General features: G+C 37.8%; 2 protein-coding genes across 3 annotated transcripts; both read right to left on the bottom strand.

The window, feature by feature from the left end:
- Positions 1-2,953: 2,953 nt before the first annotated feature.
- LOC104599031 (putative glycerol-3-phosphate acyltransferase 3) lies at positions 2,954-6,213 on the bottom strand. Of its 2 annotated transcripts, XM_088899853.1 has the most exons (3): positions 5,454-6,213; positions 4,499-5,357; positions 2,954-3,941 (listed from the first exon to the last, which is right to left on the bottom strand). In XM_088899853.1, exons 1-3 carry the CDS (start codon positions 6,156-6,158, stop codon positions 3,931-3,933), a joined length of 1,575 nt encoding a protein of 524 aa, XP_088755979.1. In that variant the 5' UTR covers positions 6,159-6,213; the 3' UTR covers positions 2,954-3,930. The 2 variants fall into 2 exon arrangements, with proteins under 2 accessions (XP_088755979.1, XP_010259703.1); XM_010261401.3 differs by lacking the exon at positions 2,954-3,941 and having other exon boundaries at positions 4,283-5,357; positions 5,454-6,210.
- A 9,386-nt stretch (positions 6,214-15,599) lies between these two features.
- On the bottom strand, positions 15,600-17,878 carry LOC104598729 (putative glycerol-3-phosphate acyltransferase 3). Its single transcript, XM_010260908.3, has 2 exons — positions 17,081-17,878; positions 15,600-16,877 (listed from the first exon to the last, which is right to left on the bottom strand). Exons 1-2 carry the CDS (start codon positions 17,810-17,812, stop codon positions 15,921-15,923), a joined length of 1,689 nt encoding a protein of 562 aa, XP_010259210.1. The 5' UTR covers positions 17,813-17,878; the 3' UTR covers positions 15,600-15,920.
- Between the last annotated feature and the right edge of the window lie 444 nt (positions 17,879-18,322).

The raw sequence follows: 18,322 nt of genomic DNA, 5'->3' as shown, positions 1-18,322 counted from the left end.
TAAGATAAGAATATAGGTATTAATGGACCGGGATTGGATTGAAACCAATCTAAGTTAAAATGATTTTGAACAGATTGGATGGTCCAAACATTAAATTGGATTGGTCCAAAATATTTATTAGATTGGATTGGACCTGATCCATTTGTAATGAACTCACGTTGGACTGGATCGGATTGGGTCAAATCCAATCCAATTGACACCCTTAATGAAAGCAGCGCCCAATGGGTGCATTATGAAAGACCATAATGGCCAAATAATCCCCACAAATAATCGAAGCCCATGTCTTAGCTCTACAGGTATGCGATAACAATCAAAGGTGACTCACTATTGGTGATCATGCACCAAGACAAAGCCAAGCCTCCATGGTCGTGCAAGACTGCAAAGTCTTAAAACAATCCAAGAACTCTCAGATCTCATATAAAACATACTCATCGCGAAGAAAATCAGCGATTGATTGGCTCACGAACAAAGGTCATATTCGAGAGGAAGAGTTAACTAGCCCCATTCCTTGGTACCTTGCTTTTCCTTTCCTTCATGGATTATGTGGGCAGAGTTGAATTTATTACAAATAGAGGTGGATTCGAGCTGAGCTGATCCGAATAATTAGTTATTCAAGCTCGGTTTGCCAAGGTAGTATGAGGCTTGAGCTCCAACTTAGCTCGAGTCAAAAGCTAGTAAGCTCGAGCTTGACTTGAGAAAAATGCTTTATAAAAATAATAAAAAAATTATATATAAAAAATAGTTTTTATTTGATATTTAAAAAATTAAAAATTATGATAATTAGTTATTATTATATATAAAAATATTATATCTATAATATTTTATTATATATATATATATATTATTTTTTATATTATTATTATTATTATTATGTAGCTATTCGAGCTCAGCTCGTGAAGTTCAAGCTCGAAGCTTGGTTGAAACCGAACTGAACCGAACTCGAATAGCTCATGAAGAACTCGACTCATGGCCAACCTAATTACAAATGGTGGTATGCTCATTTTTCATCAGAAGTGGCTGAATTGTTTTGCCATGTATTTGGGGTTTGGTATAGCTTCTTTCCTGTTAATCCCTTATCTAGACTAGACATGGAGGCTGACTCATTTTTGCCTTGAGCCATGGACTAGTGGTTCAATCATCCAGGTTGAATGGGTCACATGCAACATATATGCTTGTATTATGTCATTTAAATTGTATAAATATATCATCCATGTAATATATATGCATGTATTATTTTATGTCTAGCCTTAAAAATATTGCACCCAAAAGAAGTCCATACGACATTTTAGATGGTTTGATTGTCCGAATTAATCAACAACGGATTGAAAACACAACATCATAATAGGAAAAACTTGGCTGTTTGAAAAACCCAAATGTTTTAGGGTTTCACGTACATGACACCTAGCAGTATGCATGATATGACCACCCTAATGGCTTGAACATTTCCCTCCATGGTTACTATGCAGTCGAAGCATTCTATCGACCAATGTCCCTAAAGAGTGAAGGGTCATGGAGAATATATCAAACCCTACTGACACAATCATATGTCCCATTGAATTGATAATGACTGACAATGTGATACTTGGAATTCTTTCCATATACCATATTGCCTTGGTCAGGGGCTTGAGTCGATATCAATTTTAGGTGCATAAGACATTCTCTCTCTTTAAGGATCGTCGACACAAATATGATGATAGAAACAGTCATTAACAAAGGAAAATCCATGTGATTGTTTTATTGATGGATCAAGTTTAGTGAATTTGTTCACTAATAAGCATCTACATACTTGCTTTAGGCTATGTTTGGAAACGATGCAAATAAGTGTGAACGCAAATGTGTAGAGTGTAAAACGGTTCATATAAATTATAAAATTGGGTTAGTTTTGCATTGATAAATTTACATTTTTACCAAACAAACTTTTAGTTGTAATGGATGCAAACATGAATTTCAACAAAGCATATGCTTTTTTTTTATCAAAAGCCCACTTGAATGCAAATTTACTTCTTTTTATTGATGTACTTTTACATTTTATTGTCAATGTAAATATGCATTGGTTTGTCATTTGTCAATGCATAAATGTAATGTTGCCAAACACAGGCAAAAGTGAACCAGAGTGCGACCGTCCAGTCCAAAATCAATTTGGACGGATTGATCAGACCAAAAAGACAGTGGATTGGACCAATCTGGTCCAAAATATTTATTAGATTGGATTGGACCTAGTCCATCCGTAATAAATTTATATTGGATTAAGACAATATCTAATTCATTGATATAAAATAAGAATATAGGTGTCAACAGACCAAATTAACTAAAATGAATTTGAACAAATTGGACGGTCCAAATATTGAATTGGACCGATCCAAAATGGTCCAAATTGGATTGGACCTAGTCCATTTATATTAGACTCGCATTGGGCTGAATCAGATTGGACCAAATCTAGTACAATCGACAACCCTACCTCCGACTAGGAAGTATTTAAGATCATGTACCAAGAAGAATATATCTCAAATTCTTAACATGCTTAAGAATATATATTCTTGACATAGATTGCAAGGACTATTTATATAATAGATAAAACATGAATGGTGAAACTACCCATGGTTGAGTATAAAAATGTAAATAGTATAAAAATGCCCTACTTTTAGTACTGTCCCATGGTTGAGTTTAAGTCACATAACTAACAATTTATTATTGGAAAACATAAAAGAATATGATAATCAGATTTCTCAAGTGCAGGTCAATGACTTATACTAAATTTACCCATATCATGAAGCCTGCAAATGTTTCTTAACTAGTCAAATTTGCTTTTAAAAGAAAAGAGCACAAAACATTAAGGTCCCATTTACTTTTTGAAAAGTTATTTATTCGGGTAAATGCAATTATTTGAATAAGTTTTTTCTGAGAAACACTTACCCAGGTTATTTATCCATATTCTTTTATTTCTCAAGTAAAAAAGGAAATGACCATTTTAATCATAAAAAATCATTATTAAAAGGGGCATTTTTTTTGTCCCATTCAAGTGTTGGAAATATTACCCTCAAGTGGGAAAATTATTTATCCACCTAAGAAATGGGTATCACTTATCCGAATAAGTGATACCCAAAAAAATAAACTTTCCCTTCTCCCCTCATTAATCTGAAAAAAGAACATGTGATTCTTGGTCAATAGGAACCAAAATCCCAATGACCAGATTTCCCCCTCTCAAAAACCAAAAAAAGAAAGCCCCCTAAAGGTGATATACAATATAGGCTTGTTTTACAATATTTGTCAGGAAAACAAATGAGTAGAATCCAGAATTATGGGATGGGAATTAGGAAAATGGAAACAAGAATATTGCAAAAACTTCGTTGAAAAATATCTAAATAGCAATAATCATACCTTTTTGGTAAGTAGCACTAATCATACTTACTGGTGTAATTACTGTGCTGTAGCGTGACCAGATGAATCCAGTACATATAACCGTAGGAAACCGTAAAGGGAGATATTTACCATTAGTTTATAATAATTAAACCAAGGCGTTTGCTAACAGAAAACAAAATTTCCATGAGAAGGAGCTGACCCACTCATTGGATAAACTTTGAATGGAGGGTGAGAAAGCTTTTCTGGTGGTTTAGAAAAGTCGGCAACATTTGCTGTGCTGAATGCTGATACCCATTTAAAGGTTGGACCATGGAGCCCAGAAGTGAATTGCAGTTAGGATGAGTAGGCTTGGGCCTGGAGATTTGCGGGCCGGGCCAACAATTCCCGACCGAGTTGGCTCCCACCGGTATCTCTCTCTCTTCCTTTCTTCTTCATTCTTGGTTCAAGGAATTAACCAGAGCACCAGAACTGCCGAGCATCGTTTAGCTTTGGTAATCAAGCGTGAGGAGTGTAAATGGTTCTCGTTATCCGGTCCCCATTTACACTCAGCTAAACCGGAGCATCGTTGATTTAATTTCCACCTGCATTTTTTGTGTTTACACCATAAATCAGTGTTTTTAATCGCTATTGACCCAGATGCAGATGGTCAGACCATTCGGCTCAGGAATCCTTCAGGTAACCAATTTCATTTCACCCTTAATTCGGTCTTTGGTCAAAAACTATTGTTTTGGTCTATGACCCGCTGACCCAAAAGGTCAAACTATTTCTTTTATTTTTTAAGTTAGAATGAACTGTCCATTCCAACTGAATGGTTGAACTGTTGACCCAAAAACCAATAGCTAAAACGGTTTGGATTCTGAGTCATTTTTTAAAACCTTACCGCAAACGAACGTAAGATAAGTTCTACTTTTTTCCGGCCAAAAATCCCAAAAAACAAATCAATAGATGACATTACTGATGAGAAATGCATCCGTTCAAATTTACTCTTTACACCATTAGTTACCCAATGTATCAGTTTTTGAACTTTGAAGTAGTCGCTATTTGACATTCATTCATGATTCATGGGAACAGACTAGGTCTGATCTCTGATGTATGGGTTTGTTAATATTACCAACTGCTGCAACCATCCCTTCATTACCTGCCAATATCAAATACTTGTCCTTCCGTGTAAGCTTTGTGCATTGGAAGCCCAACGCCTGACCAATCCGCCTCTGCACATGATTTGCCACGTCGAACCTTGATGGCCCACCATCGCAACACGTGGACGACCCTGATACCTTGTCTAGCAGACGGACCTTGTAGGTGGGAAATGGGTTCATGAGAAAGAAAAGTGGGTCCAAGCATTTCAGGCCTGCAGCCGTTGTTCCATAAAACATGCTCACCTCTACGTCCATGGCTACAGGAACAATCTCGTCGCTCATCTCCGCGAACAGAGGGCTGAACCTCAGCAGATACGGCTCTCTACAGGTGGTGCCTTCGGGGCAGACGACGAGGTCACCTCGGCCCAACATCTTCTTCATCGTCTCTGCGTCTCGCTCTCTGTCTCTCGTCAATCGGACTGTTTTGATCGGCGACAAGAGCTCCGACACTCTACTTAGGCTGTACGTGACTGCAGTGAGAGGTTTGTTGAGGGCAGCAGAAAGGTAGACCGGGTCCAAGAGGGTTCTGTGGTTACAGACGTAGAGAGTGCCTTTTGCTTTACGTGTGGGGATGACTGAAACAGTAGTTGGTGAAGATTTCGGTTTTGTTTGTCTGCGTCTCATTCCTGTGAGGGCTAAAATAGGACCAGATATATTATAGGGCAATAATAAACCGGCCACGGTTCTGATGATGGCAAGAAGTAAACCCATCGGGAACCACATGAACGCAGCTAGAGTGGCTTGTGGCGTTGGTCTGAAAGCTAGTCTACCATCATGGAAGATGAGCGGTTTGGGATAGTTTTCCTTTGGTAGATGACTCCAGCTCCTCTTCTCTGCTTCATTCACCCAGTAAATCTCCTGTAGAGAGAGAGAGAGAGAGTTAGAGAGTGAGAGAGGTGTTCAGTGTTCATGTACTGATTCATGAAGTCTTAAGTTCTTAAAATATTGACTTACCTTGCACTGGGAAAACAACAGATGATGAAGATGTTTGTTGGAGCCAGCAATTCCAACAACATGACTACTCGGTTTGTCTTCTCCAAGCATCTTCTCCAAAACCAGACTGGTTTTCTCCTTGTCTTCCATTAAACCCAGAAAATATCCACGAAAGACCACCAACTCTCTACCCACGGCAAATTCAATGCCCAGGTAATCTCTCAAGAATCCTTCGATCATTACTCTGGGCAAAGCACTCACACCCACATTTCTCTGGAACTTCATCAGCGCCTCGAAGCCTTCTAACCCAACATCATTTAACAAGTACTTTGGCAACACAGCTCTCCCAACTCTGAAGCTCTCCGCTTTAATCCCAAAGAAACAAACGAAGACCATGATCTTCAACCCCATCTCTTGGCTAACCATGCAGACAAAAGGGTACAAAAGAAACAGAATAAGAGACCTCAGTAAGCCACCTCCCTCGAAGGCCACAAGCATAAAGTATGGAAACAAAGAAGGCGACCTCAGCAACAGACCCTCCACATCAAAGATGAGAGTTTGGCTGGAGAGCTGGGGTTTACAGGAAAGGGAAATGTACTTTTGAAATTTGAACTGGGTCGTCTGAGAATTGCCACCCTTTCTCCAGAGAGAACGTGGGTTTCTTAGTCTTCTGAGGACAATCCTAGAGAAGAAAAACAGGTCTCTCAAGGAGGCCTTACCAGCCATTTCGGTTGCTATGGGATTTTTGGTAAGCTAGAAGCAAAATTTATACGATTATGAGCAGAAAAATGCCCTATATTTTTTCCTTTATTACAGTAATGCTTATTTCAATTAACTAACTGGGGCCTGTCTGTTAGGCCAAAAAAAATAGTTTTTTTTTTTTAATTTGGTAATGAAAGATGCATGGAAGTGGTAAAGGCCCATCTCCCATAAGGTCCGTGAAAGCCCATATCTGCTGAAAATAATGAAGCTGCCCGTATTTCTGCGCCTAAAATCTTTCATTCAACAGTCCGATAGATCTAGATATTTGTATTTTTACTTTTCGGGAATAAATGGAACCTTAGGTTGAATTTGGAAGAAGTACAAATGCAAATACATACAAAACACAAGGTTTTGCACACTATATATTTGTATTTGTACTCCTTCCAAACTCAGCCTCAAAGACAAAATCCCAAGAACTATGTGAGGGTTGGTAAGTCTTTTCATGCGGTTTTCTAGGCTTTAGAAAGCTCTCCATTTGATAATCAAAAGCCAAAAAGATGAGAAAACGTGTGTGAAAAGACCCAAAAAACCAAATTTCAAAAAGCTTCAAATGAAGCTTTATGGTCTTTTTGTGTGATAAATAGCCTCTAAACATGTTTCTAAAAGTTTAGTAAACTGAGCTGATTACCAAATGGTCTATCTTTAAAGATAAGACGCTAAAAACTCAACATGTCTTTTGGCTATCTAGAATTGAAAGATCTTTCTAAAAAGACTTGTGATACGAGACATTAATATATTATCTTTTCACCATATCAACTCTCAAAAGATATTCTTAAAAAAAGATTAATTTGTGAAACAACACATGATGGAAAATTATATTGGAATTATCTAGAAATAGGATTCAACATATTTTCCCCACTTGTGGACTAGCATATAGGCAGTAAGGCGTGGCCTATATATATGATTTATGAAGCCTAACGAGCTTAAAATAAAATTTGTTCGATGACTTATCCAAACACTTTCTTATTTGGCAGGCCAGCCATCCTTTCAATATTTTCACTCAATTGAATGACTCTAGCTGACCCTATTTGTTATTTGTAATTGATTTCTAATGTGAATGAAAGAGAATTGCGTTTGTCCTTCCCCTAATAGTGCCGACAATTGAGGTCTCAACTCTCAGAATTCTAACATGAAGTAGTGGAAATTCAAAAACAAAGCTTAATTTTCAGTTTTTCCTAGGTTGGATACTAATGTCTTGGATAGAGATACTCGCCCCTTCTCTTTCAATGATGTTAATTCAAGCAGTACGAATCATGTGCTGAAAACTAAAACGAAATAACTCTTTTGTTGACTAGTCTAGCTGTCTGATCTAGTCCAAATATTATTTTGGGTTCTGGCCTGTTAGGCCTGGTTGAAATCTCCATTAATCTCCAACAAATACCTTACACCCTAAAAATTGAAATCAATTGGAATGGGATTTCATTCTGAAGGGAAAGAAAATAAATGTTCATGAAAGAATGCCATTCTACCAATAATGAAAATAAGATTCTAATTCTGTTCAATCAAACAGTTGGAATCAAAGTGGTCCATACATTTTTAGTTTTACTCTTTTAGTCATTTTACTTTTACAGAGGCATGTACACTTACGCTAATATATTAAATGGCAATCATCATTCATTGAGATTTTCCTCTGATTTCATTTGATTTGTTACTGATATCATTGATACCCATCTCTTCCTGTTTAGTTAAACTTCAGCCAAACGCATCACATGATTCCAACTTTCCATTTCTTTGTCTACGTACTACTAGTTTCACATTAACTATGGCAAAGACTAGCCATGCACCACCAACTCTGATGAGATATTATGCAGATCTGTACCATACTTGCTGTGATATTGTCCTTTATATATATATATATATATATATATATATATATATGAAAGAGTTTTTCTTTTTTTAACAACGATTTTCTATTTTTCTCACAGTAATATCAGCAGTCTCTGTTTCTCCAGCCACGAGTCTGACCATTACGTCGTTCTTCATCATATCGTTTTTTGAGTTGATGATTAGACAATACTAATGGTTTATTTTGCCACGATTAATCTCAACGTACGAGCTGAAGCGCTGAATCCGCTGATTATTATTATAGGAATCACGTGCCGAAACGGAACAGCAAGGTTTAGCTGAATTCTTTAATTGTTTAACGGGCTCTAACCTAAGGGTGATCATATATATATATAACATGACATGTATAATTTATATTATATGTAATATTTTATATTATATAATGAATAAAATAAGTTTATATACATGTTATGTCATTTAATATAAAATATTATAAACATATAATGTTTTATACATGAAAGACATTGGCCCAGAATCAGGTCCAGCCCAATCCGGCCCGGCATAGGCCCATGTAGACCTGAGATAGGGCTTATGTTTCAGTCCCAAAACCCCGGGTTAGGCCGGGCCTGGGCCTAAGCTATAGCCCTTATCATAAGTTTAAAGCCCGGCCCTGCCCGGCCCACTAGCTGTAAGGTTCTATGTTAAAAATATAATACATGGAGACCGCACTTTTCACAGTGGGGCCCATGAATTTATTACTGGTATGAAACCTCACAGTCACTTGCAATCATGTATTAAGAATGCTACATTTTTATTCGTGGGGTGATATTCTCAATGCATAGCTACAAATGGCAGTGAAGACTGTGTGAGCATTGTCTTATGAGTACTGAATCCGAGTTCCATGAAAATGGCTTTACCAGCCATTGGTTAGACCTAGCTTGTTAGGGCCAGCGATCCATAATGACTTATTTAGGATTTGAGGGGCAGTTTTCGACTTGACCTACAGGTCAAATACAGACTAATCTCTAGTGTGGTAATAGAATTTGGATTTAGTCCACACAACACCTGCAGCCATGTGAAATATCTCTGTTTGTATATATTGCGCTTTTAGCTAGGTTGTGTAATTGGCCAATTGGGTATTATACCATTGGTTTTTCAACCTCAAGGGTTTTGGGTTGAAACACCATTTGTACTTCAAACAGCAGTACCATCACTTGCACTTGAATTCTATTTGGAGCTCAGATCTGCTCCCAACACTGTCCCAACAGATCATTAAAGTTGCACATGGACAACATAGGGAATTGGGATCTTCTCCTCACAAAGTGTGTCTCACACCAACCTTATAGCCACATTTCACCTTGTACTGGGAGCATCTCCCCATGAATAATAAATACAAGTATGGGAGATGTTCCCAATGTACAGGCAGGACATACTGTGAGGTCGTTGTGAGGCACACTCTGTGAGGAAAAGATCCAAACTTCCATGAATGACAAGGGAGATATTCCCAATGTGTGGCTGCAGTGGCTTGTTGGAACAGTGTTGGGAGAATTTAGTTGATAACATATTCCTACCATTTTATTTGGTAGTCTGAATCTGCTCCTTATCAGTCTCACAGCATGTCCTGACCGAACATCTTCCTTATATTATTATTCATGGGAGATATTTCCAATACAAGGTGAGGTCAATGTGAGGAGAACTCTGTGAGGACCAATTCGGGAATTGTTTGGTTTTCCATCCATGTCAGCACAACGTCAATATCATATCAGTTAGGAAGTTCAAACTTAAACTTTGATTCCCAAGGCAGGAAACACCAATTGAACATTTGAAGACGTTCCTTCAAACACTTTGCGATGGATTTCCACACAGTGTGTTTTGACTTAAAACAGTCTCCAACCAAACAGATAATTAAAGGTTGAATTTTAGTTAAGTTCCTGCATTTGGATAAGTTTTAGGCTATGTGATTTTAAAGCCCCAGTTTTAAGCTTTATATTTTGGGCTTAAAAGTATTTCTACAGTTCTACTTTAGATTATAACGTCTTTTAAGGTCCCGTTCGTTCTTCGGTAAATTATTTATCTAGGTAAATACATTTATTCAGATAATTTATCCAGATAAATACATTTATCCATGTTATTTCATTTCCTAGGTAAATAAGACAATGGATATTTTAGCCATAAAAACTCATTATTAATTAAAAGGGGCATTTTTGTCATGTCCAAGTGTTTACAATTTTCCCCCAAGAAAATAATTTTCCTTAATTCCCACACAAATCTGTAAAAATAAACATGAGTTTCTTGACCAATGTAATTCACAATCTGATTGACCAACTTTCCCCCTCTCAAAATTATAAAAAAAAATTAAAGTTCAAAACACTAATAGAATTCATAGTAATATTAGTAAAGAAAAAAAAATGGCGAAAACAAAAAGTTAATTCCAATTTGTCTTAGAGAATTGACCTTGATTAATCTTCCCTCAACAGATGTGAAAGCAACGATTATGATGGATGGAAGGAGAAGTTGTATAAGTATTGCGTTAGAGCAGAGATGATGATGTTCAGCCAAGTTGCCATTGATAATACACGCTACAACGACCTCATCTTAATCTATGACACCATTTTTTTTCTGAAGTAAACTCCAAACCTCTGCGCCTAACTTCCTACCCACCTTTGAAAATTATTCCAAAACACTGTTAGCGTGAGTTGGACTGAGTCAAGTACTTGAAGTAAAAGCATGGAATTCATAGTAGTTCCATGCCAACATCGACTGACTCCCCCCCCCCCCCCCCCCACCCAACTCAAAAAGGCAATATGGTCCTCAGACCTACTCTTTCATGTTCAATCAATCGGAACATTTCCCAAATATCTGGAATTGAATGACTTTTTCCTCTACGATTTCTTTCTTTTTTTACCACTTTTCTTTTGATTTTTTGAATGAAAAATTAACTCAAACTTAGAAATTCCCATTCTAACTCGGATTAATTGAATGAAATGTTTGTTTAACAGGCTGCAGAACCAATGATAACATCTCATTCCAGTAAAATCAGTGTTTTCAAAACTAGACCAGAAAACCTAGAAACTGGTCAGGTGATTGATTCCGTTTTACCCTAAACCCGTTTTTTGGTCAAAAAATTGTTGATTTGGTCAGTGAACTGCTGATCCAAACAGTCGAATTGTCAACCCAAACAATGGTTTTTGGCTATTTTTGTTTTTTAATTTTTTTGTCAAAACAAGTAATCCATTCAGACCGGATAGTCGAACTGTTCAACCCGAAAGCTGATCCCCAAAATGATTCCCTGTCCAGTTCAATTTTAAAAACATTGCATAAAATACACTGGAGCCATATAATTCAATCTCTCACTTATGGGCCCATGTATTTTATGATTAGCATGGGGTGTTATCATTGGTTCTATACTATTGTGTTCAATTAATCCGATCTTTCGCTCATTCATACAGCCTACCACGATTTTCTTTATTCAACATATAGAGTGATCATGGGTCAGGCTTGGAGGCCTACAACCATAAATTTGTAGTTATGTATAATCTATAATATATACCATTAGTATGTATAATCTATAATATTCTGGGACATCCCAGGCCTGAAGTATTGGGCCAGGCTCACCTGCATATTTATGGGCCTGGTGTGGGCCAAGACCAGATCTAGGCTTGGACACAGAACATAGTTTCAATCGCAATCCCTCGTAAATATTTCTCTTACAAATTAACAAACAACCGTCCAAGATCCGTGCAACTGGTCTTCCAATTGCAGTACCCTCTTCCCTTGTATTAATATCGTCGCTGCGAGAATCCAAATATACATCGGGAACAACTCCAATATTTATTTGTTATTAAGATGTTTCTAATACACGGTAGGATGTGTGACTGTGAAGTCGATGCGAGGAACGCTCTGTAAGAAACAGATCCCAATTCATGAAGGAGGGATAAGGAATAAAGGCTGGTGGATAACACTGCCACTTAACCCACCTTACAGCATAAGAAAATGCAATGTTGAAGGGTTAATTTCGCTTGTTGTTGATTTTGGGTCTGAGTGGTTAAGAATTACCGCTTGTTGTTAATTTTGGGCCTGGGTCATAGGCAGCCCAGAGATGAAATAAGTGAGCCTTCCATCACCCATCCATCTCACTAGACGTGGCGTAGAAGCACAACACATTCTTACTACGGGCCTAGGCCAGCTCCTTGAAATAAAGGCCCACTCAATAGATCAGATCTTAGGTGCATATATAGAAATGTAGGCTGCATACAAACTTTAAAATGTTGAGAATATAAAGGTGTTTTTTGGCAAGTATTTTTTAAGAAGATCTTCTAATAGTTTAGATAGCCAAAAGATATGATGAGCTTTTGGAGTCCTATATTTAAAGATCTAGACCGTTTGGTAAGTGTCCTAATCAAGATATCTGTTAAACGAACGGTTTTAGGTGCAAAAATGAAGCTTCCATATTTTCAGCCATTTTGAACTTTCACGTGGCTTTTTGTCATTCATCGCCGAACAAAAGAAAAAAACAAATATTGGTCTTCCGAGTTTTGAAAAGCCCAAAAAACCACACAAAAAAACTTACCAAACACCTTAAAAACTAATCATCTTATATGACCAATCCAGACCGAACCACATCTTGATATCATTAACTCTGCCCAGGATGAACTTCACCAGGCCGAACCCGTTGCCTCTCCTCCTGAACATTTGTTGGGAGTCTTTGAATTTTTGTATGACTACTAAAAAGTTGCAAGTATGTTGGGTGGTATTTTTAATATATGGGGGGATGTGGAGCAAAGCAAAAGGTTATTGGATGAACTGGAATGGCATGGCTTTAAAGTGCTATAAAGTGGGAAAATGATTATATAACCGTTCTCACCTCAGCTGCATGCATTTATCATTTCATATTTATTAGGGCACTACTATAACATTTACAGTTGAATTCGGATTTCCTCTTCACACCAATCTCGGTGCATGCATCGGAAATACTAACATTGCACCATGGATTAAAAACATATAAGTATGGAGATGCTCTTAATGTTAGGGATAGTAATTTTTCTCATTTTTAATGGGTTCTGACTTTTTCGACCCAGTTGGGTTGGGATGTGATTGAGGTCCTTGCCCCGGCTTGTCCCCGATTATATATATATATATATATATATATATCAAAATATATTTAAATATTATTTATAATTTATATTTTTTATTTTTTATTTTTTTAAATAAATTTATTTTTCAAAAAAATATTGTTATCTAAAAAATTTAGGGATTTGGGTCCCCATGTGGAATTCATCCCCGTCGGGGATCAGGGATGGAGGACAAATTTTATCCCCGGCAGGAATCGGGGATGGGGATGGAGGTTAATTTCAGAATTAGGGTCAGGGACGGAGAATATGATCCCCACCCCGAACCCACCCTGTTGCCATTCCTACTCATTGTGCAGCTGCAAGGGCTGTGAGGATGATAGGGAAACCTGTACAAATATGATCCCCGCCTCTCTCTCTCTCTCTCTCATAATAGACTGTGTTTGGTTTGATTGAAAACGTGGGGAAAGATAGGGAAACTTGTACAAATTTCCCACCTTTTCTTTCGAGTTTCAAAACAAGCACAATAGAGAATAGAGTAATGGTGGTAGCCTGTGGCTGTATTTACATTTGTTAAGATTGCAAATGTAGAAGACCAAGGTGAATTTGTTCTCCATTGCAGTTTATTTCCGTTAAGAATACATTTTTGTATTGGAAATGAATGTAAATTTGTTTTTGCAAATGACTTTGCATTCGAGAGCAAAATTGATTGACGTAGAAAAAATGTGTTCCACTCTTGAGATTTGTGTTTGTATCAATCATAATCAAACTCAATACAAAATTTATCACTGCAAAACCAAACCAAATTTATATTCTCACTATACCTGACAATTGGGTTGGGTGGGTCAGGTTCGGGTTGGGTCAAGTTGAATTTCGGGTTGGATTGTCAAATGCCAAACCCTTAACCCTAAATATTTGGGTTAGGGTTGACCCATGAATCAATTTGGGTCATCCCAAAAAATAATTGAAATTTAAAAAAATAAAGAAAAATTACATGAAAAATGTCAAAATTAAAAGAATTAACCTTAAAATTCTAAATATAAAATAAAAAAACTTGAACATTTAACAATTTAAAGAGTAAACAATAAAAAATAAAGACTAAATAGAAAAAATTAAAGAGTGAAAACTTCTAACAATGCATAAATAATCCCAATTAGGCTTGACAATCGGGTCAGCGGATTGACCCATGACCCAACCCAGTTTTTCGAGTTGGGGTCAGGTCGGGTCATTTCACATTCAGGTAGCTAAATATGAAACCCTAACCCTGTTTTTTTCGGATTGGGTTCACGGGTCGAGTCAACTTTTTGCCAAGTATAATTCTCACCCTTTAAGAAAGTTTACATTTACATTAATTGATACATATTTTTTGCACTGTTACCAAACTATTAAGGTAAATGAAAATAAACTTACACTGCAAAGATGAGACATGAATACACATCGATTAAAGTAAGCAATCTCTCTCGCCCTACATTATTTTCACATATGTATTAATGAGTTTTGGTGTTCAAAGGACAAAGGCCAGCTTGCAAGTTAGTTGGGAAATCTTAACAAAAGGACCTATCACGACACCCCACTCGAATTAATAAATACAGTAATTCGACATTGACACTTGTAACCAATCAACTGCTATCATAAAAGCGATAACCAATCAGATTGTTATTTATCAAATTCACAAGGAAACTAGGATCTGCTCCTCACACCAACCTTATATCATGTTGCAGACATAAATTGAGAACAAAATGATAACATACAAATAAGGAACATCGGATCCGGGGGGAAGGGAAGCTATGTATCGGGAATATCTTCTATACAAGTAATTTTGTCATATTCATGAGATGTTCCCAATGCATGGCTGCTATGTGGCATGAAGATGGTGCAAGGATCTATTACTGTTTACGATATAGTATCCACGTCTCCATAGAGCAGTGGGTATTAGGCATTATGGCAGAGCCAAAAATTTTCTTTCGTTTTTTTTGGGGGTTTTATGATTCGGTCCACCCTGAAAATCCTAGCTCCACCTAGGGTGGACTGAATCCTGCCCGTGGATTGATGTCAAAGTTACGGGCAGGATGTGATTTATAGGGGAGGGGTGTCAAGTTAAACAAGAAAATGAGATGGAGAGAAAAAGAAGTAGGACTTAAGGAAAAATGGCCCAAAAGGGTTTGGTTTACTACAGATTCTTTTTTTAAGTAAATATATATTTTTTTTTAATTTTGGGAGTTGGAGGAGCCTTAAAGAATGATCCTTTACAATTTTATTTCAAATTTAGGGGGGGAAGAGGGGCAAGGATCCCCCACCAATATACTTGGCTTCACCCTTGCTTGAGAGGTCAACCAAAACTGGCCCAATATGATTATATACATATTAAATTTTATTTTTTATAATATTATTATAATTTTTAACTTTAAATTTAATAATTAAATTAATAAATTAATACAAACTGATACAACTCAAGTTAACCGATTTTCACTAATGATCGGTCAGCTTCGGTAACCAATTCCCTAACTTAATCAAATCGATTTAATTGACCAAAAAACATACAAGCAAACCAAACTTACCACATTGCCATACTGTAGAGCCCTTGTATTTTTTTTGTGCAGGTCAGATGTTGTGTTGTCCTTCCATTTATGGTTAGGTTTATTCTCGTCTTCCACCCATGTGAAGCAATTTATATACAACCGTATTACATCAGGCCATATCCATATATGGAAATTCCATATATTAATACTCCATAGATAAAATACATAAAAAAAGTAGAGGAAGGAATTCATGAAAAGGAATAGACATGCACAGCAAAGACATGTTTCAACTTTCAACATTACAATATCAGACAACGACGAGTCGAGGACCGTCTAAACAGCAAAAGCTGCCGTTATTTAGCTGTTGCCCTGTTGGAAACAAGCGACTGATTTTGGGATTTGTTCCCAGCTGTTGCTGCGATCAATCCTTCGTTACCTGCCAAAATCAAATATTTGTCCTTTCGTGTAAGTCGAGTGCACTCGAAGCCCAACACTCGACCAATCTGATTCTGTACATGATTGGCCACATCGAAGCTCGATTGTCCGCCATTAACACACTTGGACAGCCCACATACCTTCTCCAGGAAATGAACCTTGTAGGACGGAAATGGGTTCATCAGGAAGAAGAGTGGGTCCAGGCTTTTGAGCCCGGTAGCAGTTGTACCATAAAACATGCTAACCTGGGAATCCATTGCCACAGGAACTATGTCATCGCTCATCTCTGCAAACAGGGGGCTGAACCTCAGCAGATACGGCTCCCTGCATGTGGTTCCTTCCGGGCAGACAACCAGGTCACCTTGCCTCAATAACTTCTCCATCATCCTTGCATCTCGCTCTCTGTCTCTTGTCAAGCGGACGGTTCTGTTTGGTGATAACATCTCTGAGACCCGACCCAAGCTGTAGGTGACTACTGTGACTGGTTTGCTGCGGACTGTGGCAAGGTAGACTGGGTCCAAGAGTGTTCTGTGATTACAGACGTAGAGAAGGCCTTTTGGTTTGGAGCTGGAGGATTCTAGCTCTGGCTTGGGGCTACTGGAACTGAGAAAAGATTTGGGTTTGGTTAGCTTCAGTCTCATCCCACTCATGGCTAGAATAGGGTTGGACAACTTGTAGGGTAACAACAAAGCGACGAGGGTTCTGATGATGGCAAGAGGTAACCCAAAGGGGATCCACATGAATAAAGCCAGCATAGCAACTGGGGTTGGTCTGAAGGCCAATCTACCATCATGGAAGATGAGAGGTTTGGGGTATTTTTCTCTGGAAAGCTGACTCCACTTCCTCTTTTCTGCTTCGCTCACCAAGTAGATGTCCTGTTTTGAAGGAGGATATATACTGATCACTTTTAAATAATTACTGATCCATATTTCTCGATCCAAAAACGAAAATCTTTTAAGGCTCAGTTTGGATGGAAGGAGTATAAATACAAATACGTAGAGTGCAAAACCTTGTATTTTGTATGTATTTCTACCCTACATATTTGCATTTGTACTCCTTCCAAACTGAAATGACTGACCTTGCAGTGGGAGAAGAGCTGATGATCAAGAAGAGCTCCGTTGCGGCCAACAATCCCGACGAATTCGCCACTGGGTTGCTGCTTTTCTTCTCCCAACATCCTTTGCAGAACCAGACTGGCCTCCTCCTTATCCTCCTCCATTAGACCCACAAAATACCCACGAAACACCTTCAACTCTCTTCCCACCACATACTCAACCCCCAAATAATCCCTCAAAAATGCCTCAACCATCACTCTGGGCAAAGCGCTCACACCCACCTTTCTCCCAAACTTGGCCAACGTCTCAAAACCTTCAAACCCAGCGTCCTCTAAGAAAAACTTTGGCAACACAGCCGTCCCAACTCGGAAGCTCTTCCTTTTGACCCCAAGGAAACAAACAAAGACCATGATCTTCAACCCCACCTCTTCACCAACCATGCAGATAAAAGGATACAAGAGAAACAAAACAAGAGCCCTGAAAGTACCTCCAGCCTCGAACGCTACAAGCATGAAATAAGGAAACAGAGAAGATGATTTCAACAGTGTACCCTCCGCATCAAAGATCAGAGTTTGGGTTAAGAGCTCCTCCAGTCCATGGGCAAGAAAAGGGTGCTTCTGAACTTTCAACTGAGATTCATGGACATTGCCACCCTTTCTCCAGACCCAGATATTAGATGGATTCTTTGTTCTTCTAAAGATAATCCGAGAGAAGAAAAAGAAAAGAGCTTTGAGGGAGAAAGCCTTACCAGCCATTTCAGTCACCCTGGTAGAGACTGGAACTGTTACTCATGTTACGCAACGCACTGATGAGGTTTAGGTTAATTTATATAAAAGTACTGACATAAATGATGCCCCTTCCTTTCTACCATTATTACAATAATGCCATGCATACCCTCTTATCCATCATGCGCTGACTCATGCAGAAGAATGGAAACCATGCATCGTTTAGGGCACGTACATTTGTTTGGTTGGTTAGTTTGACCACAAATGGAAAGCACTGCTTTCAAGTTTCAACATATTAGGGTGTACTTTAACTCTTGAAGTTACAAATATGTACAGTATAAATATATGTAAAAATAATATACATTTGTAGTATTTCCAAACTGAGCCTTAGATTCAATTTTATGTTTATTCTAAAGACTTTTCTCATTCAAACTTTATTTGTTTGGCTTAACACATTGAATAGCCTTTGATGGAGGTTGATCTCCTTGGTCTTGCATATTGTTACTCTGTATTTTGAGGTTAATCTCACTCTGATATCTA

This window comes from Nelumbo nucifera, chromosome 3, assembly GCF_055504915.1.
Source record: "Nelumbo nucifera cultivar China Antique chromosome 3, China Antique-T2T, whole genome shotgun sequence".
In the NCBI taxonomy this organism is placed as follows: domain Eukaryota; kingdom Viridiplantae; phylum Streptophyta; class Magnoliopsida; order Proteales; family Nelumbonaceae; genus Nelumbo; species Nelumbo nucifera.
This window is presented reverse-complemented; position numbering and strand designations above follow the sequence as displayed.

Bases quoted from the DNA above. Each gene is read 5' to 3' on its own strand.
- LOC104599031 (XM_010261401.3), bottom strand. From the start codon at position 6,158: ATGGCTGGTAAGGCCTCCTTGAGAGACCTGTTTTTCTTCTCTAGGATT. The intron at 5,358-5,453 runs GTAAGTCAATAT...CTCTCTCTACAG, and splicing joins TGTTGTTTTCCCAGTGCAAG to GAGATTTACTGGGTGAATGA.
- LOC104598729 (XM_010260908.3), bottom strand. From the start codon at position 17,812: ATGGCTGGTAAGGCTTTCTCCCTCAAAGCTCTTTTCTTTTTCTTCTCT. The intron at 16,878-17,080 runs GTCAGTCATTTC...CCTTCAAAACAG, and splicing joins AGCTCTTCTCCCACTGCAAG to GACATCTACTTGGTGAGCGA.